This window comes from Fusarium falciforme, chromosome 8 (assembly GCF_026873545.1).
Source record: "Fusarium falciforme chromosome 8, complete sequence".
In the NCBI taxonomy this organism is placed as follows: domain Eukaryota; kingdom Fungi; phylum Ascomycota; class Sordariomycetes; order Hypocreales; family Nectriaceae; genus Fusarium; species Fusarium falciforme.
The window spans coordinates 410224-434767 of record NC_070551.1 but is presented as its reverse complement, the minus strand read 5'-3'; the positions used below and the strand labels follow the sequence as shown (position 1 = coordinate 434767).

At 46.7% G+C, this 24544-nt stretch overlaps 6 protein-coding genes across 6 annotated transcripts; 2 read left to right on the top strand and 4 right to left on the bottom strand.

Annotated features, from left to right (window-relative positions):
* Positions 1-53: 53 nt before the first annotated feature.
* NCS54_00994800 (Hypothetical protein) lies at positions 54-1229 on the top strand (the record flags this gene model as incomplete). The annotated part of the gene is made up of 1 exon (XM_053155274.1): positions 54-1229. One exon carries the CDS (start codon positions 54-56, stop codon positions 1227-1229), a length of 1176 nt encoding a protein of 391 aa, XP_053011249.1.
* A 251-nt stretch (positions 1230-1480) lies between these two features.
* Positions 1481-2988, bottom strand: NCS54_00994700 (Hypothetical protein; the record flags this gene model as incomplete). Its single annotated transcript, XM_053155273.1, has 3 exons — positions 1481-1518; positions 2142-2487; positions 2542-2988. 3 exons carry the CDS (start codon positions 2986-2988, stop codon positions 1481-1483), a joined length of 831 nt encoding a protein of 276 aa, XP_053011248.1.
* Positions 2989-3746: 758 nt separating this feature from the next.
* On the bottom strand, positions 3747-4922 carry NCS54_00994600 (Oxidored-FMN domain-containing protein; the record flags this gene model as incomplete). Its single annotated transcript, XM_053155272.1, has 1 exon — positions 3747-4922. The coding sequence occupies one exon, from the start codon at positions 4920-4922 to the stop codon at positions 3747-3749; it is 1176 nt and encodes a 391-aa protein (XP_053011247.1).
* A 643-nt stretch (positions 4923-5565) lies between these two features.
* NCS54_00994500 (MFS domain-containing protein) lies at positions 5566-7517 on the top strand (the record flags this gene model as incomplete). The annotated part of the gene is made up of 9 exons (XM_053155271.1): positions 5566-5637; positions 5693-5770; positions 5833-6039; positions 6090-6104; positions 6168-6329; positions 6386-6704; positions 6757-7085; positions 7136-7318; positions 7371-7517. 9 exons carry the CDS (start codon positions 5566-5568, stop codon positions 7515-7517), a joined length of 1512 nt encoding a protein of 503 aa, XP_053011246.1.
* Positions 7518-8032: 515 nt separating this feature from the next.
* NCS54_00994400 (EthD domain-containing protein) lies at positions 8033-8472 on the bottom strand (the record flags this gene model as incomplete). Its single annotated transcript, XM_053155270.1, has 2 exons — positions 8033-8305; positions 8359-8472. 2 exons carry the CDS (start codon positions 8470-8472, stop codon positions 8033-8035), a joined length of 387 nt encoding a protein of 128 aa, XP_053011245.1.
* Positions 8473-17201: 8729 nt separating this feature from the next.
* Positions 17202-24415, bottom strand: NCS54_00994300 (HET domain-containing protein; the record flags this gene model as incomplete). The annotated part of the gene is made up of 8 exons (XM_053155269.1): positions 17202-19307; positions 19355-19645; positions 19699-20591; positions 20649-21025; positions 21090-21779; positions 21834-23419; positions 23470-24250; positions 24309-24415. 8 exons carry the CDS (start codon positions 24413-24415, stop codon positions 17202-17204), a joined length of 6831 nt encoding a protein of 2276 aa, XP_053011244.1.
* Between the last annotated feature and the right edge of the window lie 129 nt (positions 24416-24544).

Below are 24544 nucleotides of genomic sequence, written 5' to 3'. Positions count from 1 at the left end.
ACATCTCGGACAACCACAGCATTCATCGCAAAACCATCTCACAAATCGCTATCATGGCGCCTAGGACCTCACGCTTGTTAAAGCCGTTTCTCGTAAGACGGGGCATAGCTACACGGGGCGCCTCACAGCAAAGAACCCCGTCGCTTGCCATTATCGACGACTACTTGAACACATCAGCACCGCACTTCGCCAACATACCACCTTCACAGCTACGCATCACCACTTTCAATGACACCATTGTCCCTCTCAATGATGCCGAGGAAGCGCGTCTAGTTGAGAGGCTCCGTACTTTTAACCTCATCTCTGCAGTGCGCGAACGAACCGCTTTCCCAGGCTCTCTGCTTCGCCAGCTGCCCAACCTGAAGCTTCTCCTGGCCACTGGCACGCAGTTCGAGATGTTCGATCTTGCAGCCGCCAAAGAAATGGGAATCACAGTTGTCGCTGCTCCTGGTCTCGGCCGCACTGATCAGACCGGACCCGTACGACCCAACATCAAGAAGGGCGGAGTTCATCCCACAACACAACACACCTGGGCCCTTATCCTGGCCTTGGCCCGCAACGTTGCCGCTGATGACGCCGCGCTCAAGGCCGGTACTGGCTGGCAGAGCGGGCTAGCGACTGGTCTCCCTGGTTTGACCCTAGGCGTCGTCGGGCTGGGCCGTCTAGGCGCGGCTGTGGCCCGTGTCGCCCACCTCGCTTGGGGCATGCGCGTCGTATGCTGGAGCGAGAATCTCACGCAGCAAAAGGCTGACCAGATGGCCGTTTCCGTCGGGTTGCCCATTGACGGTGGAATCGAGGGCAGTAAAACCTTCCAGGCAGTGAGCAAGGAAGACCTCTTCCGCAGTGCCGACGTCGTGAGCATGCACTACGTGCTGAGCAACCGTTCACGCAACACCATCGGCGCGGAGGAACTCCAGCACATGAAGCCGTCAGCGCTGCTTATCAACACATCACGCGGGCCACTGATTGACCAAGAGGCCCTACTAAACACGCTGGAGCGGGGCGGGATTCGAGGAGCTGCGTTGGACGTTTTCGATATTGAGCCACTGCCGCTGACTAGCCCGTGGAGACGAGCTAACTATTGGGGTCGAGACGGACGTTCTGCTCTTCTTACAACGCCGCACATGGGATATGTTGATGAGGCTTTGATGAATACTTGGTACGCTGAAACCGCAGAGAATGTGGAGCGCTGGGTCCAAGGGCAAGATCTCCTTCACCGCTTAGTCTGAATTACCAGTCTACTTGGTCGGTGTTTCCGGCATCAGATATTACATGTTGTAGGGTGAGGGGTTTTGGACATGCTTGTTTGGCTCCCATGCGTATCATGTACATTTTAACCCCTGCTATGCCTCCTCCTTCCCCTTTCGGTGGCATCCTTTCGAACGTCCCAGTACAAATCAGCCTATTTGTTGCTTGCTTCGCCACATTGAACCCCTCCTCTTCCGTCATCCAAGCGTAACGTTGCTCTAATAACTCATGTTCATGACCAGGCGGCGGTGGCAGTGTTAGGAGTATGTGCTATTCGTCAGCTATTAAGCTTATTTATATCAGCATAGTTTCACGTTAAAACCAATCCCAGGACTCACAAGGCTGCAATGATTCCCTTTCAAACCCTTGTAAGCTTTACAATCTGGGCAAGACAATTCTTAAACAACCAGTGAGTAGTATAATTCATTAAAATTCATGCAGTTACTCATAAGACATTAAAAATAGGCTTCACCTATCAGTACATAAATCATGTCCACCAATCAGCAAGCTATAGACCAAGCTCAGGATGTGATAGAAAAGCGAGGGCAATTGGAAAATGTCAAACCTGATGTCGTTTGTCTCGATGGGCATAGATTCCGTATTAATGATGGAGTGCCTCAAAATATTATTGACAGACTAGATGCACTATTTTGGCAGGATGAGGAAGTCAAGTACGAGGATATTCCTGAAGAGTTGAAGGCATACGAAGTAAAGGATGAACAGCCAGATGATCAAGACGGTGGAACGAAGTAAATACCAGTCATATATAATTCTGTATCTTTATAAGAGTTATAATGTATTATTTTATCTTATAATAAGACCTCTTTAATTCTTACTTCCTAGACTAGCCTGCTGATTTTTTAAACTTGCAGCCTCACATAACAACCTTATACCATCATGACTATATTCCATCTGGTCCCTGATAAAGATACTCTCGCCAAAGATCTCGACCGCTAACCCATAATTTTCATCCTCGGCTACTTCCCTGCCTTTGGAATCAATGATACTTCCGCCATCGATAAGAGATTGAACAGTGGAAACCACAGTCTCAACTGGGGTTAGGTGCTCAGCCGGGAACGCCCTCCACATCTCGCTCGTCAACAGGTTTGTGCGGATAGTCCCCGGGCAGATGGCATATGTTCGGATGCCATCCTTGAAAAACGGATAAGCCACCGACCGCATGAATCCAAGAACACCAGCTTTGGAGGCTGTGTACAGAGGATTGAACTCTTGAGCATACTATATTATATCAGTTCTGCGTGACTCTAACCTTTGATGTCAGGAGGTACATACAAAGCTTGCAATGCTGGCTGTCATTATTAGAACGGGACCTTGAGAAAGGTTTCCAGGGGCTAGGAAATACTGTCGTGCAAGATACGAAGTGTTGATGACGGCTTTCAGGTTGATGTCGATGCTCAGTTGACGTGGTTCTGGCGGGGGCAAGGAGCTCGCTTTCTCGTAGAAGCTGTCGGTCTGAAGAATGCCGGCATTGGCAAACACCACATCAAGTCGACCTTCAGCTTTGAAGATATTGTCAAAGGCGGAAGACAGAGATTCGAAAGAGTTGACGTCAGTTTGAGTGAACCGCAATTCTGGGTTCTCGCGGACGGCAACTGCACCGGCAGCTTCGTTGAGATCTAGAATATGAACTCTCCAACCGGCTGAGGCTAGCGATCTGGCAACAGCCAAACCCATCCCCGAAGCACCGCCAGTGATGATGATGACTTTCTCAGTCGACATCGTGAGAAGCTTCAAGGCTGAATATGTAACAGAATGGGGGCAAGGAGGTGAGTATTCGCAACTGGTTTTGCGCGACGCAGTTAATGTTGCCATGACAGACTTGTTCCAAGCCGGCATAGTTTAAGTACAACTGATAGACTACACGCTTGGCTATCAGAAAGCGGGGAAATCTGGGGTCCAAGATGGCGTGTTCGCCATCACTTTCCGGCGGAATTTACTTCCGTGATCATCGAATGTCGGGTTTAGAGTCCGCGGCATCAAGATTCCTCTGGGACAAGGCGGCCCGAGATCCTCGGTGCAGTTAGGCCATGCCAACCTATCACACGTCAACAAGGCCAAACACTTAGGGTTAGAGGGTCTTTGTTAGCAAATGTAGCCTGTTGACACTGGGGGTTTCTTTGACCTTCCTGACGACCCGTCTTGGTCATCCTCGTACCATCACAAGTAGGAAGTCATATACTCGTTTACAACATTTTCAACCCCATACCACAAGGTAGAATTGAGGCCGGCAGGTTGATTGCCGATTGATGTAGATACTCCATGGTACGTGAACGCGTCGTGGAGTGGACAGGCGCCTGCGTGGTCGTAGAACATTCTATGTCTCGCTGGCCGGCCGAACTCTCTTGTACAGCTCTTGGTTGATGAGATTCCAAGTGAAAAATGCACCACATTACATGACATCAGTTGTCAACACCTTTGGGGACTAGCAGTACTTGAAAGTGAGCTCCTCATTCCACTACCTCTACTCAATCACTGTTCTAACTACCATTGCTTTTGATGAATTCCAAGAACTGCTCGCTGAAAGGATAATCGGTGTAGCCTTTAATCTCCTTTGGCGTGTAGAACGTTGCGCGATCATACTTGTTGAGCTCTAGGCCTCTCTGAATTCGGAATGGAAGATCTGGCGTAGAGAGGAAATATCTCCCAAACGGAACCACGATATCCCTAGTGGGATAATCCTCGTCCACAAGCCTTCGTGCACTCTCAGGAGTATACCCACCGGCGATGAAAAGTGGTCCATCCCAGATGTCAATGGCAAAGGTCAGCTTGTCGGTGCTACCAGATTCGACGTCTTGTGCGCCGGCAATCCTGGATTCTATCAAGTGAAGATATGCAAGATTGAACGGCTTCAGTCTCTCAATGAGATCTGAGAACTGTGGGATCGGGTCCTCCATCCGCATGTCGTTGTAAACGCTCCAAGGACTGAACCTTATGCCTGTTCGCTCGGGGCCAATGGCATCACAGACTGCTTTGACCACCTCGACAGCGAACCTGGAACGGTTCTCAATGCTACCGCCATAGGCGTCGGTCCTTTGATTGCATCGATCCTGGATAAATTGATCGATAAGATATCCGTTTGCTCCATGGAGTTCGACGCCGTCGAAGCCAGCCTCAATAGCATTTTTGGCGGCCTGTGCATAAACCTGAACACACTCATGAATCTCGGGGATGGTGAATGGTTTCGGCCTGGGTCGGACTGAATCCGGGGCAATGTCGCTAGAGCTGCGAAATTCAATGCCCTCTTTCTCTGCGACGTCGGGCTCAGCAGTTCGACCGAGTGCCCAGAGTTGGCAGAATATGAATCCTCCTTTTGCATGAACGGCATCCGTGACAGGTCGCCACGCCTTGATCTGCTCATCAGTGTAGATACCGGGTGCATTGGCGAATCCACCATGTGCCGGGGAGATGAAGGTCCCTTCCGAAATTAAAAGTGTGCCAGGAACAGATGCTCTTTGGCCGTAATAATCCTGGAAAGAAGGTGTAGGGACATGCTCATCCGAGGCTCGATAACGAGTCAAAGGGCACATGGCAATGCGATGGTGAAGCATCATGTTGCCAATCTTGATGGGTTTAAAAAGCCGAGAGTCGGAAAGACCATTTGAGGCTTTGGCCTCGCCTTGAACTGATTGAACGGATTTCGTGATTGCTGTCATTTTGTTTGGCTTGAATTGCTGTGCCAATAACGAGTCCAGTGTATAAAGTGGCGAGGCCTCAAGGGACGTTATATAGCTTGGCTCTCGGCGGATCCCCTCAAAAAACCCAGAACTCGCAGATTTGGAGCATCAACTTGATTAGTAAAAGTAATGAAAAGATCTTGTACTTGCGATAATTGTACATGTGTCATGCTTGTGATGTCCGGGGTCAAGCTTTTCTTGAGAGGTAGGAACTGACTCATGAACAGCCAATTGCGTAATCTAACGGAAAAGGATTCCGTGGAAATCAACGCACACTCCCTTTTCAACAGCAAACTTTACGGTTGCCGGGAGGCACGGCAGGTGACCTAACTCAGGTGTGGGCGCAAAGCTTTGGGTCTGGGGAAATTGTGGGGAGAGATAACGTGCGGGGATCGATCCTCTCATCGTCTGGGGATGTGGGTCTTGGCAGGTTTAGGGTTAAGATCGAGACCGTCTTCGCGTCTTTTAGCAGTACCATAAGTACAGCAAGCATTGCCAGCTATGGTCGACCAAGTCAAGGACACTGTTCTGTTGGCATTCCACAAACGAGACATCCATCTAAATCTTTACAAGATATATCCTCAACACACTGTTCTTTGATCTTGCGTACGATATCTTCAACATGTTTGCCCGTCTAAAGTCCAAGATCCGGGGAAAGACGATCAAGCGGTTGCTCTCCACGAGCTGCGCTATCGTATGATACACCCCTATGCGACCTTGCTGAGGCTATACTCTAACATCATTTACAGTCTTTCTGCCTCTACGGCTACGATGCGGGTGTCCTTGGTGGCATCCAGGAGACCGAACCTTTCCTGCATGCCATGGGCGTGAGTGGCCATTCCAACCCGATCAAGTGGAAGATTCCTTGCTAACCTGACATGATCACCAGTACCCGACCGGAACCTATGTCATTCCAATGATCGCCTCAGCTTACACTCTTGCCGCTACCGTTTGCTCGCTTGCAGTAACGGTTATTGGCATGCCTCTCGGTCGACGCAACTGTATCCTCCTGGGTAATCTCTTTGTTGTTATTGGTGGTAGTCTCCAGGCCTCAGCATGGTCCGTTCCTCACATGATTGTTGGCCGTATCCTTTGTGTGAGTACGCCCTTGTTGCATTTCATGATCCTAGACTGACCACTCTGCAGGGTATTGGAATTGGTGTAAGTATCCCTTCTGCCCTCGCACAGACGCCAATCCCTCGAATTTATCGCTGATTCGATTAGTTCATTTCCTGCTCTATCCCTACCTACCAAGCTGAAATGAGCACCCATCACGAAGAACGCGGGCCTGATGTTGCTGTCACCTGCATCTTCTTGGTTTCAGGTGCCGCTATCGCGTATTGGGTCGACTTTGGGTTCACTCGCATGGACAACCAAATCTCCTGGGTAAGTGGTGGCTCGTCATGGTGTCCATTCCAAAGGTATCTGACCAAATATCGCAGCGCTTCCCGGTTGCTCTGCAGGTTCTATTCGCCGTTTGCGCCGGCAGCATCGTGCTTCTGCTTCCAGATACTCCCCGATGGTACTACGCAAAGGGCTATGAGGCGGAAGGCGACAAGACCTTGTGTCAAATCTTTGACGCCGAGGTCCACGATGAAAGGGTCCAGAACATGAAGAGCTCTATTCTGACCAGCATCGCCTTCGAGTCTGAGAGCGATAAGGGATTCAACCTTCTGGATCTTATCTGGGATCGTAGCGATCTTCGAGTCGGGCGTCGCATCCGAATTTCTTTTCTTATTCTAGCCATCCAGCAGATGATGGGTAAGTCTCCTAGCCTATAAAGGATTCTAAAGTCTAATCTATTCAAATCAAGGCATCAATCTTTCCGTCTACTACAGCACAGTCATCTTTGCTCAAATCGGTCTGTCACCCTTCATGGCTCAGCTCCTGGCTGCAATAATGAATACTGCCTTTGCACTCGGAACGGTTCCACTCGTTTGGACTGTCGAGAAGTTTGGTCGACGTAGTATTCTCATGTGGTCCGCAGTTGTTTTGACAATCTGCATGGTGATTTTCGTTGCAATGATTGGCATTTCTAACCCTACCCTCGCCACTCAATGGACAGCGGTCGGCGCCATCTTTGTCTACAATACAGTATTCGGCTACGGATGGATCGGAATCTGTTGGCTTTACGGTCCGGAGGTAAGGCGTCATTATGCTTCATTATGCGATTCGCTAACACCCTAATGTAGATTGCGCCTCTCAAGCTTCGGCATGCTGGTGCCGCCGCCGGAGCCTTTGGCGAGTGGCTCTTTTCTTTCATCACCGTATTTGCTGGTGGTATCGCACTTCAGAATGTCGGTTGGAAGATATGGATTTGGATGGCCTTGTCTTGCTTTGTGGCAATCTTTTTCGTTTATTTCATGTGTCCCGAGGTAAGCATTTGGACATTGCCCTGGAAAAGGGATAAGACTAACCACAAGATAGACTACTGGAAAGACCTTGGAGGAGATCGACGTGCTCTTTGCCAGGGAAGATGTCAAGCACACCATCTTGGCGGAACGGTTGGTCATGCAAAGCAATGCTGCGGCAGAGAAGGGGGAAGTTACATCGCTGCATGTCGAGAAATCCTAAGCTATGACTTGTAAGAGATGAAGGGCACCAAATCGAGACCCCTGCGAGGCTCCATCGCATGAGGCACACTGGCACGACGAGGTACTTTGGAAAGTCTCAAATGGCTGATTGTTCATGAATCTCGAGACCAGTATTATTGCTTCTCGTTTTTTATGATGATAACACATTTATACATTCTGTCAATATGGTTTCCAGAATCTCATCTCCTGAGGAACATATTCGTGTGATGCGTATGTGCTGTGGTAAAATTGCGTTTAGGTTCTTCATCAGGATGAATCTTCGACTCTTTTATACATAAAGTCATAGTTTCTTAATACCTACACATGAGCTGCTCGGTTATGTTGCTAGAAATTTAAGTCACTGCCATTTCTTCGTCTTTTCAAAAAAGTCTTCTTGTCGTTCTCTAATTACGGTCGTCTGGCTTAGTTATCCCATCGAGGGCCGAACCTTCAACTATAACAAAGAAGACATTATCAACACATCATAGCATCATAGTTGTCCGATTACAATACAAACTACTTGAGCTTCTCAACATCCATGCCATCCTTGCCGCCTATCCACTTGGAAGCATCCCCTACCACGAGGTTTTCGTAACCAATCATGTATGTCATTGGTAGCGCCATGAACCTATTACAGTCATCACTCAACGCCGCAGCATATTCTTTGCTGTTGTAAAAGGCCAGCCAATCGTCCCACGTTCTGACCCAAAGCTGGGCGCAACCATCATAATCCAAAACACCCTCTCCCAGGCTTCTAGCTCGCTCCTTCATCTCAGGCGTTTGATGATGCTACATGACCATCAGTTCGTCTGTTCAATGTTTCTGGTCATGTAATAGCATACCTGTGCTGTCACGGCCATGACATGGGCCAGGCGGGGAAGCATGGCAGAAACACTCTGACTAAGCAGGGACCGAGAGGACCGAACATCGCTCACATTGGTCCTGGGACCGAACATTGAAAACACCGGTCCTACCCTGGACCGAATCCAGAGGACATCGGTCCAAAGATCAACCACTAAGTATATAGAACATATTCATTGCACTTTCTTATGTAGTAGCTGCCTCAGCTATTAATACAACTTGGTTATACTTAATACCTTTAAGCATATTACTAGACGTGACACCCCCTTATTCAAGCATAGCGCGACTAGTCTATCTGCTAATATAAACCTAGCACGACCGGTTTATCCCTTGGGAATATATATGATCGTCACACGTTGATAGCTCTTATTTAGTAGATTACTCGCGTTACCTTAAATAATATCAAACGCAATGGCTACTTAGGCAACTCCCGTAAATAACTAGTAGTAGGTCCTACCTGCTAACCACCCACCTATACCTGTCTAGGCCACCCTAACCGATGAGGAAATGGAGGATAATGATGACGACGACGAAGACATTAAGTAGCTCCATGCCTAAATCACCGCCATAAGCACTAAGATAGATGGGCTCCGCGACCTCATTAAAAGGATAGGCGAAACATAGCGAGTATAGAATGCCTAGTACATAAATAACGTCTAAGAAGTCAATAATATAGTAACCGCCGCTATGAGAGGCAAGGACGTAGGAGAAATCCTAAAGCTAGACCCCCCGGAGAAGTTCGACGGAACTACTTATAAGCTACCTATATTCCTCACATAGCTACGCGCCTTCATAACCTACTATCCAACACAATTTAACCTGGCGTCCAGCAAAGTTCAATATACCGCAGGGCGACTTACTAAGCATGCCATAGCCTAGTTTGAACCTATCATAAAAGAATATCTCACTACCCTATTCGCCGAACTTTCCCCTAGGACTGCTAACCTCTATTCTAGCTTTAAGACCTTCGAAGCCGCGCTCTAGTAAGCATTTGGAACGGTCGACGAGAAGGCATAAGCTGAAAGGGAAATCAAGGCACTCAGATAAACCTACTTAGCCTCGGAATATGGAATAAAGTATCTCTAATTCGCCTTGAAGCTTAATTAGGACTAAGAACCCCTAATGTCCTTTTTCTTCGATGGACTTAAGAAAGAGGTCTAAGCGGAACTTTACAAAGAAGATCGACCTAATAACCTTATTAACTATATCGGCAGGGCAGTAAGGATCGATAATTAGTAGTTCTTATAGAAGAAACTATAGAACCCCAAGTTTGGCAACAATAAGGCCAATAATCTACGTTTCGATGCTAATTAAGGTAAGAAAAGGAGTAGTAATACCTCTTATGGCATAGAAGCCGGCCCCATGGTACTTAGAGCCGCATAAAAAGGCAAACAGGATTACTATGGCCTTAAATGCTGATACTGCCATAAAATGAACCATATCGAAAAGGTTTATTATAAGAAACAGCGAGACATTAAGGAAGGATGTTATTAGCTAAACCAATGACGATCCCTCCTAGAAGGTAAGAAATATATAAACATAGCATGGTAAGCCCAGTGGGAAGATAAGGAACCCTAAACCGCGATTTAAACGACTAAACTCATCGCGATATCCCGAAGCGGATATGATATACCAGTAGGAACGAACGACGATAAGTACGAATAAAAACTAGATAACAGAGTAGCCCATAGCTGGGTAGGACGAACCAAGGAATAACCAAAGGGAACCTAAGGCGTATAATGGCAATCACTCCTAGAACTAATAAAGCAAGGAAACCCTATGCTAGATATAATAAATGGCAGAAGGGTTATTATCGGGGTTACTAGGAAACTTAAACAAAAAGAAGTGATACTGATAGGGCAGAAGTAATAAGCGCCCCTAATGCCAGCCGAGTAAGCAGACTTCAAGGAAGCCATAGCGGAAGGTTTTAACTATAAAAAGTGGATTATGGGATACGATAGGGATAAGCAGTTCCTAATGCCCTCTATAGCCCACCGAAGGGACTGTAAATAAGACGACCCTACATAATGTAACTATACCCTATGCTCCTAACACCAAGTCAAGGCATCATGGGAGTATAATGAGATCTATGAATGCCAACGAGCGGACCGACACGGCAGGCTACTACGTAACGACCGGATCGCCAAGGCAAGTAGCAGCGGCACCAACTAAACCAAATTCGAGCATAAAGCCAAAAAACTATAAAAGGAACTACACAAGGAACGCTCCTAATGATAGAAGCGCTAGAAGAGCGACAAAGAGCTATGGGAAGAAGAGAACTACCTATGGTTCTATGATGAGCACGATAATAGGTATTAGAATGACCTACGAGAAAGGTATATCCAGACCGCATGAGAATATGTGGATATAGCACACAAATAGGAAATCTATATTAGAGCCTACCATAGGGAACTAGCTAAAAACCCGCGATATCGAGAAGCACTATTCAACCCATAAGACGATATATAGATATACCTAACGCACAGGGAACATCCTAGCATCTCCTAGATATCCTGCCAACACCACTGGTATGAGGAACATAGGGAAGAAAAGCAGGAGCAAGACTACTTCCCTATTGCCCTACCGGCTCAACCTAACAACCAACCTTACATGTGGTACGAGATAGAAGGCTACTAGGTATTTCACTAGTACGACGCTATCAGCGTCGCATACGCGTGATACCATAAAAACCTATACCGAGCCATCCAGAAACGCAAGTAGACCATCCATAAGGTCAAAGACTGGCAGAAGTAAGTCAGCCAGGAAGAAGCACTAGAGGAACAAGAACCCATGACCTGGTTAGAGGACGAAGAAAACCCAGGTTAGGAATAGGAACAATAATACCAAGACTGGCTATATAGCCAGGATAATACACATAACTACGAAGCATGCGACAACGACGAATGCGAACATAACCACACTAGCTACACCATGGCAATGTCAAAAAACTAGGAAGCCCGCCTATGAAAGGGCCACAGGGGGAAAAACAACTCATAATGCCACAGAAGGCCCTACGCACCACAAAGGGAGGTACCAATCTAAGACATTTTAAAATACTAGTATGAGTTAAGGGAGAATAGCTATGTGCTTTAGTAGATAGTAGAGCTAAGCAGAATCTATTTAACCCGAGGACGGCGAACAGACTTAAGCTACCATGGAGGTATAAGGCAAAGCCCTATATGATAATCAACCTCGAAGGGAAACAGTTTAATTATAATAACGGAGTCATTGATAGCGAGATTGATCACCTCAAAGTTTTTATTAAAAGAAAGAACCAAGGAATCTTATTCGATGTTGTACCTATGGAAGGCTATGACCTAGTACTCGGGTACCCATAGTTACGCCGATTCAACCCACATTTCAACTAGAGGACTAGCCAAGTGCTCTCTTTTAACGAGGAAGCACCCTCTACGTCAGATAATAACTTAAAAGACGACATGAGATCTCAAACTTCTACTAAAGACGCCGGAGAAGTTAAGCAGAGGCAAACACGAGATACCTCTCTACCAAAAGGAACACGATATAAATACCATAATAGATAGAAACAATAGAATTAGCAAATAATCACACGCGTTATATAATAATTCCATAGATTAGAAGAAGACCTTAAGCATATTAAGAAGATACTAGAAGAAGAATGACTTAAGAACATTCCACCATAATACTGTATCTATGAGAAACTCTTTGCGGAAGAACTTAAGATAAATCTATTAGAACATATATATTATAACCTCGAAATTAAGTTTATCGATAGGAAGTAACCTAGCTTTAGCAAACTCTACCCACTTAATAAAGCATAACTACTAGTGTTAAAGGAATATATTAAAGATATACTACGGAAAGGATATATTAGGGAAAGCAAGTTATCTATCGGATACCCCGTTATGTTTATCCCAAAGAAAAACGGAAAACTCTGACTTTGCGTTGATTTTAGAATGCTCAATGCTATTATAGTTAAAGATCATATATTATTACCTCTTATTAATAAGTTAAAGGATTGACTTTTTAGTATAAAGTATTTTATCGCACTTGACCTCAAAGGAGCCTATAACCTTATTTAGATCAAAGAAGGATATAAATAGAAAACCGCTTTTTATACTAAGTACGGACTATTTAAGTACCTCATTATGCCTTTTGGACTCATAAACGCACCTACTGTATTTTAATGAATAATTAATAATATGCTATGAGAACACCTAGATATATTTGTTATATGTTACCTGGATGATATCTTTATCTTCTCTGAAACGGAAGAAGAACACATAGAACACGTCCATAAGGTACTGCAAACACTATAAGACGCCAAGTTGCTAGTAGAACCCGAGAAAAGCAAATTCCACGCCTCAGAGGTAGAATTCCTCGGACACATTATCTCTCACAACGAGATACGCATAGACCCCAAGAAGGTCTCAGCAGTCAAGGACTAGAAGGAACTAACTAACGTTAAGGAAGTATAAGCCTTCCTTGGTTTCGCTAATTACTACCATAGATTCCTTAAACGATTTAGGAAGATCGTAGCACCACTGACTGAACTCATAAAGAAAGATAAAGCTTTCCTCTTCGGAGCCAAGGCCAGGGAAGCTTTCAACCAGATCAAGGAACTTATCCTAAGCGAGCTAGTATTTAAGATGTTTGATCTATCTTAATAAATCGAACTCGAAACGGATGCCTCGGATTTCGCGCTAGGCGCCCAGATCAGACAACGAGATGATAAAGGGCTCCTATATCCCATCGCGTTCTACTCCCATAAGCTACATGGAGCAGAGCTTAACTACCCTATCTACGATAAGGAATTCCTCGCAATCATCAACGCTTTCAAGGAATTTCAATACTACCTCCTCGGAAGTAAGCACTAGATCAAGGTATATATAGATCACAAGAATATCACCCACTTCGCGAAAACCTAAGAACTTAGCGGACGATAACTGCGATACGCCGAATACCTTTTGGAATTCGACTACGTCATTATCCATATCAAAGGAACAGAGAACGGCAAGGCGGATACCATTAGCCAACGACCCGACCTAGACACTGGAAAGATTAAAGCCAAGGAACAACTTCTGCACTTTATACCAGAAGGACACCTTAAGCAGAAGTTCGTTAGGCAAACACGGAAGCTAGCACCCTTACTAGAACACCTTGTACTTATTAGGAAACACAAACAACTAGTTATAGATTCCATTAAGTACGCACTAGGATACTGACGGCGAAGCGACGGAGTCTAGACGTATAAGGGGAAGATCTCCATCCCCGATGAAGCACTCCAAGCCATCTTTGACTATTACCACCACTAAGTCATATATCACGGTAACCTAGAAGAGATAACCAAAGCCATACAACAATACTATAACGACCATAACCTCGAAAGCAAAATAGAAGGAAAAATGTATCGATATAGAGGATGCTAAGGGAAGACCGCCGACGCCCAGCAGGACGACGGGCTAATACCCCTACCAGAGCACCTTCAGCTTATTAGAGGCTATGAGAAACAAATCATCGATTTTATAGACTATGCACGAGGATATGACCGAAGAAAAGATAGACTTCTTATGTTCTACGGAGGAATCACTATCCCTGACGAAGTGTTTGGACTAATCTTCTAATACTACTATAACCTATTTCCCCACGATAGAAACCACTGGTCAACGTTCGAACGAATAAACCATATCTACGACGACGACCAGTTCAAATAAAAAATCAAATGATAGACGCGAAATTGCATAAACTACAACCCTAATACTGAATCTGTTACCTATGAATAGGATAGGGTCATAAGAATACCCTACTGAATCATCGGTATAACCTATACCATGGAATAGGGTAATCTACTCTTGCAGTAGATCTAAGAATATAACAAACGACTCCCAGATAAAGAGAAAACAAATAAGTAATAAGTCCTAGATAAATTATAATATAGCCTTATACGTAAAATATATAGCCACTTACTATATAGACACTAAGGAATCAATAAAACCCTAGAATAAGTCAAGACGACATTTACCTTTCCTAATATGAAGAAAACTATCGCAATAATTATTGAATAATACGACCTCTGCGCAAAAACCAAGGCACGACGCCACAAACCCTACGGTAAGCTACAACCACTCCCAGTTATATAACAACCATGGGATTCTATCACTATAGACTTCATCACTAAACTACCCCTATTAGAAGAACCAGCCACTAGAAACTTCTATAATAGCATTCTTATTATCATAGATAGACTCATGAAATTTTCCTATTTTATACCCTACAAAGAATCAACAACGGCCGAAGAATTTACCTACCTTTTCTACTTTCATATCGCTAAGATATACAGCATATTACTCAAAATCATCATAAATCGAGAACTACTATTCGCTTTAAAATTCTAGTAAAGCCTCATAGGATACCTAAGAATTAACCATAAACTCTCCATAGTATACCATAAGGAGACAGATAGTTAGACTGAACGCATGAACCAGATACTGGAATAATACCTTTGATGCTATATCAACTACGAACAAACTAACTAGGTCGAGAAGCTACTAGCTGCATAGCTAGCCTATAATATAGCTATAAACAAAAGCACGAGGATTATATTAGCCTACGCTAATTTCGGATTCATACCAGACGTATACCGATAGATATGAGATACTATTATTAATCCCAAAGCAATTCTCACTAGCGACTAGCTAAAGAACCTGCATGAAGAAATGCGAATAGAACTCGAATTCGTTAGAAATAGAATAATAGAATACGCCAATAAGAAAAGAATCGAGGGACTAATCTTCTTAGAGGGAGATATGGTCTACTTTGCAATAAAAAACATCGAAATAAAACAATAAAACAAAAAACTTAACTACAAATATATCAGACTATATAAGATTAAACGAAAAATCTCAGAAAACAACTATGAACTGGACTTACTACCAAAAGTTAAGCTTCATCTAATCATTTATATTTTATTACTTAAATCAGCAAAAAACACTATCTAAGTTAAAACTGACAACAAGCTAGAAACAAAAGTCAATAGACCGGAAGAATATATCGTAGAAGCTATTCTCGATATAAACAAAATCAACGGCAAAATAATATATTTTATCAAATAGAAGGACTACCCCGACTCAGAAAATACATAGGAACCCCTAGAATACCTTACTAGTATATAATGCCTTCTAAAGAACTTCCACTAATAACGCCAAGCATAGGCTCGTTAAGACCAATAGCGTTCTAATCAATCAAATCAATAGCCCTAAAAGAATACGCCTCTATAACAGTAGACGACTCCTTATAGAGCTCGCCTAACTCCTCTAAGGCACGTAAGCCACGCTTAAAGGCCTTATTACTACGCGCCTTAAGTAACCTCTTCTGTTTCTAGATATAAGTAAGCTTAGCTATTGCCTCCTCTAAGGCAGCCTCTGCCTTAGCCTCCTCATCTTCTAGGCGCTTGCGCTCCTAGATGTTTTTCGCAACTATAGAAGATCAGCTAATAGCCGCGAAAAGGCACCGATATGCACTCACAAAAGGAAGCCATACCGGCTCTATCACATATAACCTTCGCATCTATATAATTGGAACAACAGTTAGAACGATCGGAAACCACCTTACAGGATAAGCCCTGGCGGAAATAACGAGTATAAGGCATAATTTCGGAACCAAAAGCCTTAATATAGGTAGAAAGACCCTGCGCTTTAGAAAGTTTTCGCAAAGAAGTACGCTTAGAAACTCGGCCTAACATCGCGTCAGCAAAAGGGAGATTTTTATAAGTCAGAGTTACCCACCGATAATACTTAGTCGCTAAAACTGGTCTTAAGGATAAAACTAACGAAGGGGGAACCTCGTGTCATGGCTATGATATAGGCCAGGCGGGGAAGCATGGCAGAAATACTCTGACTAAGCAGGGACCAAGAGGACTAAATATCGCTCATATCGGTCCTAGGACTAAATATTAAAAACACCGGTCCTACCCTGGACCGAATCTAAAGGATATCGGTCCAAAGATCAACCACCAAGTATATAGAATACATTTATTACACTTTCTTATGTAGTAGCTGCCTCAGCTATCAATACAACTTGGTTACACTTAATACCTTTGAGCATATTACCAGACGTAATACCCCCTTGTTCAAGCATAGCGCGACTAGTCTATCTGCCAATATAAACCTAGCACGACCGGTTTATCCCTTGGGAATATACACGATCGTCACATGTGCATATCGAACGATGTGGTTCCGAAATGCAAGCGTGGCCACAGCCAAATCAGCATGCACAGTCTGCCAGTGGCCGAAAAAAGTATCGTAGTCGATTGAATCGATTTTTCTGAAAAAGACGGAGACTTTGATACAAGGTTGGAAGTTGGGGTCAGAGTTGTAATCCAACTCAGGATGGGTGAACTGATGATCAATTTTTTGCCAAGGCATGTTGTGCTTTAGTATTTACGTTGTACTTCAAGTCTGAGATGGAGTGAAAACAAGTAAACTCGTATTCTCGAAGCGACTTAAATAATCTCTGTTTGCCGTATTGGCGTGGCAGTAATATTATCACATGGCAGGTTAGCCTATGTGGCTTCAACCATTGAGGTTTAGACTGCGGGGTCGGAATTTAAATCCGTGGCATTTTGCCACCGGAGCTCCGCTGGAAACCGATGCTTGGTCAAGGGCTCGAAGAAAGGGGGGTGAGTTTCTGAGTAACCCAACGGAAATAACACAGTCGTAACACAACTAAAGCTGGAAACTGATGCAGCATGCGGACCCGAGATTATCACTAGAGAGTCAGGAAATCCCACATTTGTAACAAGAATTGGAAGGGATCAAAGACTATCTAGCCACTGCCAACGCCATAGCTAACACACCTGGAATTCTTTGATTTGTGAGCCTATGCCATGCTCCCTGTACATGACACCATGAAAATAACATTCACCGACAAAGTAAAACTGAAAAGGTTCAAGACCCTTGCGGATCAGAAAAGGGACCTCACTCCCACCAAACATGACGACTAAATCTCCCTCTTGGGCCGTGGCGGGAACGATTCCCACCAACCGCTTCTTGTTGGTAACAGCGACGACGGCCGACGAAAAGAGCTCTGCGAAATCCAAAACTGTAAACATATAAGGCTGCAACTGGCGAAGCTGCGCGTCCGACACGGTAGGAATGTCTGGTCTCCGCAGACTCAGGAGCTTGTGGGATTCGGCCTTGTCAAGCTCCTTGTGACGCTTGAGGTAATCCATCAGGGCCAAGAATGATGCATGACGATCTCCCTTGTGCCAATTGTCCCTGGATGCCTTGCTGGCGTTGCCGATAGGTAGCTGACACTTGATCTTTCTCCTTTCATCCTCTGCCAATTCCCAGTACACCTCGTCAACGGTGCTGAAGATCTCGTTGAGGTAGGATCTGATCTCGTTGGTGTTTGAACGGCACTGCCCGAGCTTTTTGATCGAATCCAGCTTGTAACCATGGATGTGGAGGGCTGATCCATTAACCCGCGGCTTCGGTGTGTCCGAGTTTACCGAAGTGGCAGCCGCAAAGTTCTTGCCGCCGGTTCTGCTAGGCCACCTGGAAATGGTGTCTGGGAACGGACTGGACATCCAGTTGGGGATCCAGGAGGGAAACTGGGCGAATTGCTCCGAATAACCCCTTGCCCGATACAGCAAGTCCATTGTTCTGCCTCTCTCGACAAGCACACCCGCAAAGTGGGAGATGATGTGTTCTAGGGGCTTCTTGTAGTCTGGGGTGTAGTCTTTGCCATCCTTGGCCAGACTCAGCAGAGCAAACAGTTTGTCACGCTGGCGAGTAGCTTCTGCCATCTGGAAGCGCTCAAGAAGCGTTAGCAGCTCGTCACGCGGGGCACGGTCTTGGCCGACACGGTCGCTATAGTAGTACCGGCGGAATGCTCCCAGGTGTAGAACGGCAGCGACCTTGGTCTGCCGAGGCAGAAGAAAGCCAAACCCCTCGCTTTCGACGACTGCAAAGCATAGCTCTACTGCAGCGTGGAACGTATCCCAGGGCATCTGGTGGGAACCGCACACCACAATGGCCTCCTGAGCAAGAACGAGCTCCTGGGCGACCCATACTCGCCGAAACCACTTGCGCTCGAGAAGCTTGGTTAGGATGCTCCATGTTGGGTCCTCTACTTTCGGGAAGTCAATGTTAGGGAGGTGTTTCGGGTCCTGACCGTCCATCTCTGCCGAGGCTATCGGTGTAATCCTCTCCAAGAACTGGATTGCTATGTCGCTCTCATCTTCCTCTTCCCCCAGCCAGATGTAGACACGGGCGGCTGACTGGAAGATGTTGGTCATCAGGCGAATCTGGCGCGCCTTCTCGTCGTCGCCTTCTCTGTCGTCTTGGTTGATGCATATCGCATCCGCCCATAACCAGATCTCGTCATGCTTCCGCCGCAGGCGCTTTAACCCGAGATATAGAGAGGCAGTTAGCGGTATGCGTCCCTGGGGGGTCTGTAAGGAGAATTGCTTGAGGCTGCTACCCCAAGCGTACGAGATGGCGAAATACTCGACGCCAACGTTGGGGTCTAGGGAAATCTCCTTGAGCTCACCGCGGAGTTCGTCAATGTCATTGCCCGGCTTAAGACAAAGCAGTCTTGTGTTTGTCGAGAATCTCAATGGTTCCCAGACATACGACTCGGCCGGTGGTGGCAGGCTACGAGAAGGACCGTCTCTCTGGAAAAAGTCCCAAACCAATTGAGCATATCCTTGCTTGCGTCTCGGCGCGCCAGTCCATTCGGGGTCCCTAATGCCACTCCTACGGTTGATGATAACGTGATGGTAATTCGCATAGTCGGCCTTGGCCTCCAGCTCCAGCTCCCCGGCCGCGTAGAGTGCCCACGGGTCGACAAAGAGCCGTAGTTCGGGCTCCGCCTGCGAGTTGAAAATGCAAATGAGGATAAAGACATTATCTGGCAAAGCAGAGGTTTGTCCTAGACGGTACTTGCGAGCCTATAGTACTGAGTCAGAGTAGACAGCATGGTAGGAAAGATACGAACCATTTCCATCGTCGACGTCCTCATAACCAACGGGGATCCTGGGCTGCCAGCCGTAGCGTGAACCTCAATGTGATAGTTCGGGCACCCCTCTCTCCATTTCATGGCTTCGTTGTATAAGTTACGAACTAAGAACTCTGTGAAATTGGCTCCATCATCGCTGGTGATAGTAAATGTGGCACGCTTTGGTTCGAAGTTGAATGGGCCCTGGGTTAAACGACAACGCATAGGGCTCGTCCAGTGTTTCTCTTCGATGTAGCGGTCTCCAAGGAGCTCTTTTAACCTGTTTGAAACCTAAACCAGTCAACATTAGCGGAACAATCATCACTGTTCTAGTAAAGCCGTACAAGTGCTTGTCCAAGAAAGGCCAACTCATGATCGTCGGTCCCTAGGTTGTTCCGGGCTATAAAGATTGTTCGGTCTCCATCCTTGGCGAGCTGCAAACATGCTGGAAGAACTGTGAAGCCATTTGGGTTCGATCTTGCTGTCGAGCTGAGCTGGGGTAGATCCTGGGGGTTGGGAACGAAGATCATGTTGGCTTGACCCGTGAGGCTGAACTTGTTGTCCATTCCATGGACATAAGGCAGCTGGGCGAGGTCCTCGATCTTGACAGTATTGGCTGGTTGGGAGAAGGATTCTACAACTTCGCTGAGCGTCTTGGCTGGTGGCACGCTTGAACTGGGCGGATGTGGGATTCTGCCCACAGAAGTCGAGTAAGCTAGGGCTCGCGAAGAGCGAGCTGCATCGGTTTTCTGACCAAGCGAGGCCATCGAACGTGTGATTGTATCGGCGGGAGACAGATGCTGCTCCGTCATATGTTGGGAACCATAGTCGATATTGTACCCGATGCTCTTTTTGAGAGATGCCAAGATCGCCCACGACTTCTCCTTTCCTACTGGAGGCTCCATCTGAGCGCCAAGAGACGTACTCTTTCGTTCCCGAGGCTTGGATGGACCTTCTGACATGTTATTTAGCTCAGAGTCGCGATTCTTGTTCTTTCCGTGGCGTCGTGCCTGGGATGGCATCTCGTCAACGGCTTCTGCCGTTGAACCTGAGTCTGCTGGTGAGGGCACCAACACATTGACCTTTACCTCCTTCAGAGGCCCCTTTGCAGTACGGAGTTTGGGATGCTCATTTGGATGGTTCGGCCTCTTCTCCGGTTGGACCTTGGGCTTCTCGACCGAGGTATTTCGCGCCGATCCTTCTTTGCACTGCTCGTCCTCGCCATCCTCGTCTTCGCCTACCACAGCACGTTAGTTGCTGAAGCAAAGTTTGTCATGATAGGTATGGTTCTCACCAAAATCGGCGTAAGGATCATCCTCGAATGGCTTGTATACTCCCCGGCGTGCCAGCTCGGCCTCGATTGTTTCTTCCTTGTAGGTCAAGACCACTAGTGTAGTCATTGCTTTGTCTGGAATGCCACAGTCCGCCGACAGCGACTCTGCAACCTCTGGGGGTATGGAACTTGACATGACGTCTTGGGAATTCATGTAGATATGAATGCCATCGTCACCCTGAATCGCCAGAGCCCTGCTAGGGGCAGGCTTACTGTAATATTCGTAAGAGCCATCCCTCACAACCCACGTCACCTCCAGCCTATCAGCACAAAATACTACCGCAGACTTCAGCTGCTTCACTTTGTTATCTCTCTCGGGCCAGGAGCGAGGTATCAGCCTGATATGGAGGCATGAAGTGTCAGTTCAACTGCTGGTTCTTAAAGAAAATGGTTATTACGCACCATGAAATGAACTTGGACCTGGTCCGGAATAGTTTCGTGTAAGCATCGTTTTGTACAGCGTGCAGTCCAGGCATGGGTCGGCAAAAGGCCACCTTGGACAGCAGCCGCTCCTCGATGCCCGGCAGATGTCGAATCCATTCCATACGATCGAACTGACCTATGTCAAAGGCAAGCAGCAGAACCGCATCTGCCAAGGACTCGCGGAGGTGAGGGCGGTCCGCGATGAACCAAGTCTTCGAGGTCCACGAACGAAGCATGTGACGTCCTTGGGCCCCCTCCTTGTAACGCTCGAGCTCAATGGGGAAGATCGGGTAGTCTTGAAGAGATGCTATCATCTTAGCTAGCTGTTTCGGCCGCTGTTTCTGATGTTTCGACCGCTGTTTTAGCTGTTGACTCTCCTCGTCGCGGCGAGCATATGCATCAATGACCGAGAACAGAGCGGCAATATACCCAATGTTGTCGTCATCCCGAATCTTTTTCGCCTCGGCGATTAGAATCTCTGTAGTCGTCCCTTTCACCCCTAGGAACCCCTTGAAGAGTGCTTCACAGGATCCATACACCCTATTCAAGACTGGAATCCGTCTGAGGAGCTCGGGGCCGGCCCAGACGCATTCATCAGCAGTAACCCACTGCGGCTCGGTGAATTTAGTTTCCGGGATGAAGATGATGGATTGTCTTGAGAAGGCTTGCCTGTAAGAACTGAATTAGTGCCTGATCTACTGCCAAAACTGCGGAAGTACACACCCGATAGCTCTATCGTTTTGTGACCAGATATCCTGTATTGACTCATACACCCATGTGTAGTCCCCCGACCGTTTGTCGTCTCGGGCAGTTTTCAGAATTTCCAGGTAGAGTTCTAGGTTAGTTCCGTCACGAACACCAAAATGCCGCAGAAACGACCAGGACGAGCTCTCTGGCTCCGGGACATCGAGGACGGGGAAGTGAGCCTCCAGCTTCGACCACTTTCCCTGCCCAGCTGGTAGAAGAATGGTTTCATTCAGGCGGGCATAGGGGCGCTCGCCACGGCATTGCACCTTGGTTTTCGCCAGGCATGCCTTCAGCTTTTCGCTGGAGTTGATCCACTCCCTGGACTTGTTTGAGCCCATCTCCAACCATTCTGAGTACTCTTCCATGTTGTCTCGCAGTAGCTTCAAGAAGTCGGCTGAAGCCCACTTGTCTCTTACGAGACTCATATCCCTGGAAAGCAAAAATCTGTTGGTGGAGCCTTCTACAAGAGGAGGAACACGCCGAATACCGAGTCCATCCGTAAACCAGCGGTCCAATCTTTCTCGGTCTTTCAAATCAACATTGTCGACATAACTCCGATGTAGAGCTGGAAGAACCTCGTCACCCACTTCCAACAGAAGCGTGTATACCTGGCAGGCTCGGACCCGTTGTCCCATCTGCGTTACGACCCACATCACAGTAGTGTTCGGGATTTGCCACGAATGGTGAAAGAGAAAGAGGATATGAGAAACAAGGCTCTCGACCGAAAGGTGGCTTGTGGATGATAAGGACTCGTGTAGTTGAAAGATGGCTTGGCAGATTTCTTGGTCGTTGAACTGCTTGGCTCCTAGCCTCCGAAATAGCTCAGTCCGTGCTTCAGATTCCAAAGCATCCGGGTTTATCTCCATGATCGACGTGTCCCCCAAGTCCAGTTCGATTGTGTCTTGAGACGGGAAAAAAAGCATGCCCTTGGCTTCGTTGGCCGAAATCCACTGTCCTCCACGCAACGGTATGATCCGCAGGTCAAAGACCGACGCCGGATACCGAGACACGATGGGCTGCTGGATAAAAATCTCGGCCAATCGAGAATGCCATATCTTTGGCTGGTATTTCTCCTCGTCTTTTCGCCGGTCAAGGTGCATTTTCAGGTCTTCCACAAACGTCGGGAAGTCTAACTCGAGCAGGCCTATACGCTTCAGATGCTGGACATCATCATGAGAGTATTTCTGAGACAGATACTTTGATCGAGTCCATTCGTTGAGAGTCAAGGCTTTTTTCATTCCGTCCTCGGGGTCTTCAAAAGTGAACAAGTCGGGAACAAAAGTCAGTGAGGATGGCTGTTTGAAGCCACCATATGCATGTTCGGATTCCAACACATGACTGTTCTTGAGCCTTTTTTCGATCTGCTGAGAAGTCTTTGAAAATGGGCCTTGAAGGGATGAGGGAATGTACCGTGGCCATGAATAGCGAAGACTTGTCCCCTTGAGATGATTCACTGCCGCAACAAAGGCCTTTGGGATCGAATCGCGCAAGGTCTTGTTCCAAGACGAGCTATTCAGGTCTTCGCGATTGGGTGTGAGCAAAAAGTCTGCCTGAATCAGAAACTGAATCATTTGTCAGTACATGCCGTAGCTACGGAGTATCGTGTTCTTACATTGAAGCCATAGTTACGGATTGGGAGAAAAGCGTAGACTTGATGTGCTGGGGGTAGACTTGGGGTGTCCTGTACTGGGAATGCCAATAAGATCTCGGACTGGGTGATGCCCTCACGTTTCGGCTCATAAGGCATGATTGGAACGGTGTGTGTGAATGTGGCATAATGGAAAATCTCCTTGTCGTTTTCCAAGATTTTGATGGCGTTTGGCTCTCTCACTCGACGTAGCACTCTCTTTGAATATCCATTCGAGTCGGTGACGGTCAGTGTGATTTGCTCCAGTGTCCTGAGGAAGATGAGGATGTTGGGGTCGAAAGAGGTCATCTCTTCCCGTAGTCGTCTTCTGTCACAGTCATGTGACAGTTGAAGTCGCATCGACGTGCCACCCTCTGGTGCATCTTTGGAGAGCTGATCCTCGGGCAGTTGCTCCCAAATCGGAGTGATCATACCGAGAGGATGTTCCTTTTCAAACTTGAACGAGTACTCGCAGGAAGAAATCCAGACGGTGCTGGCAACCTTGAAAACTGACTTGAAGCCGATGCCCTTCTCGCCGATGTACCCTCGACCAGCCGAGGACTTGACCTTGGAGGTTTTTCCGATTCTGCAAATGGCCTCGACATTGCGTTTAGTGAAGCCTGTTTCGTTGCAGTGGGTGATAAGGGCGTCGTCTGTGAGAGTTAGGGAGAAGGTTGGCTTTGAGGCCTCGTACTGATTGTCGTCGGCATTCTGGAGAAGTTCGAGTAAAAAGTGGGTGTCGCTGGTATACAATTCCACAGAGAGCCTGAGTATGTGTCGGTGACAGTTTCGTTATGATATCGACAGCTTGAGCAGGGCCTTACAGGTTCAGCGCGTTCTCCAGATCTTCGACGTTTCGCTTGTTGGGCCCTGGGCTTCTGTCCTGCCTGATTTCATCGATATGGTCACGGGCTGCATTGCCGGACTCCATCGCTGGTGACTGCGGGTCGGTGCAGGGTAAAATGAGTCGTTTCATGCAAATACGACACTAACCGAAGCAATATAAAGAGACAAGAATATTTAGATACATTAATTTAAGATTCCTTCAAGGTTAACATCT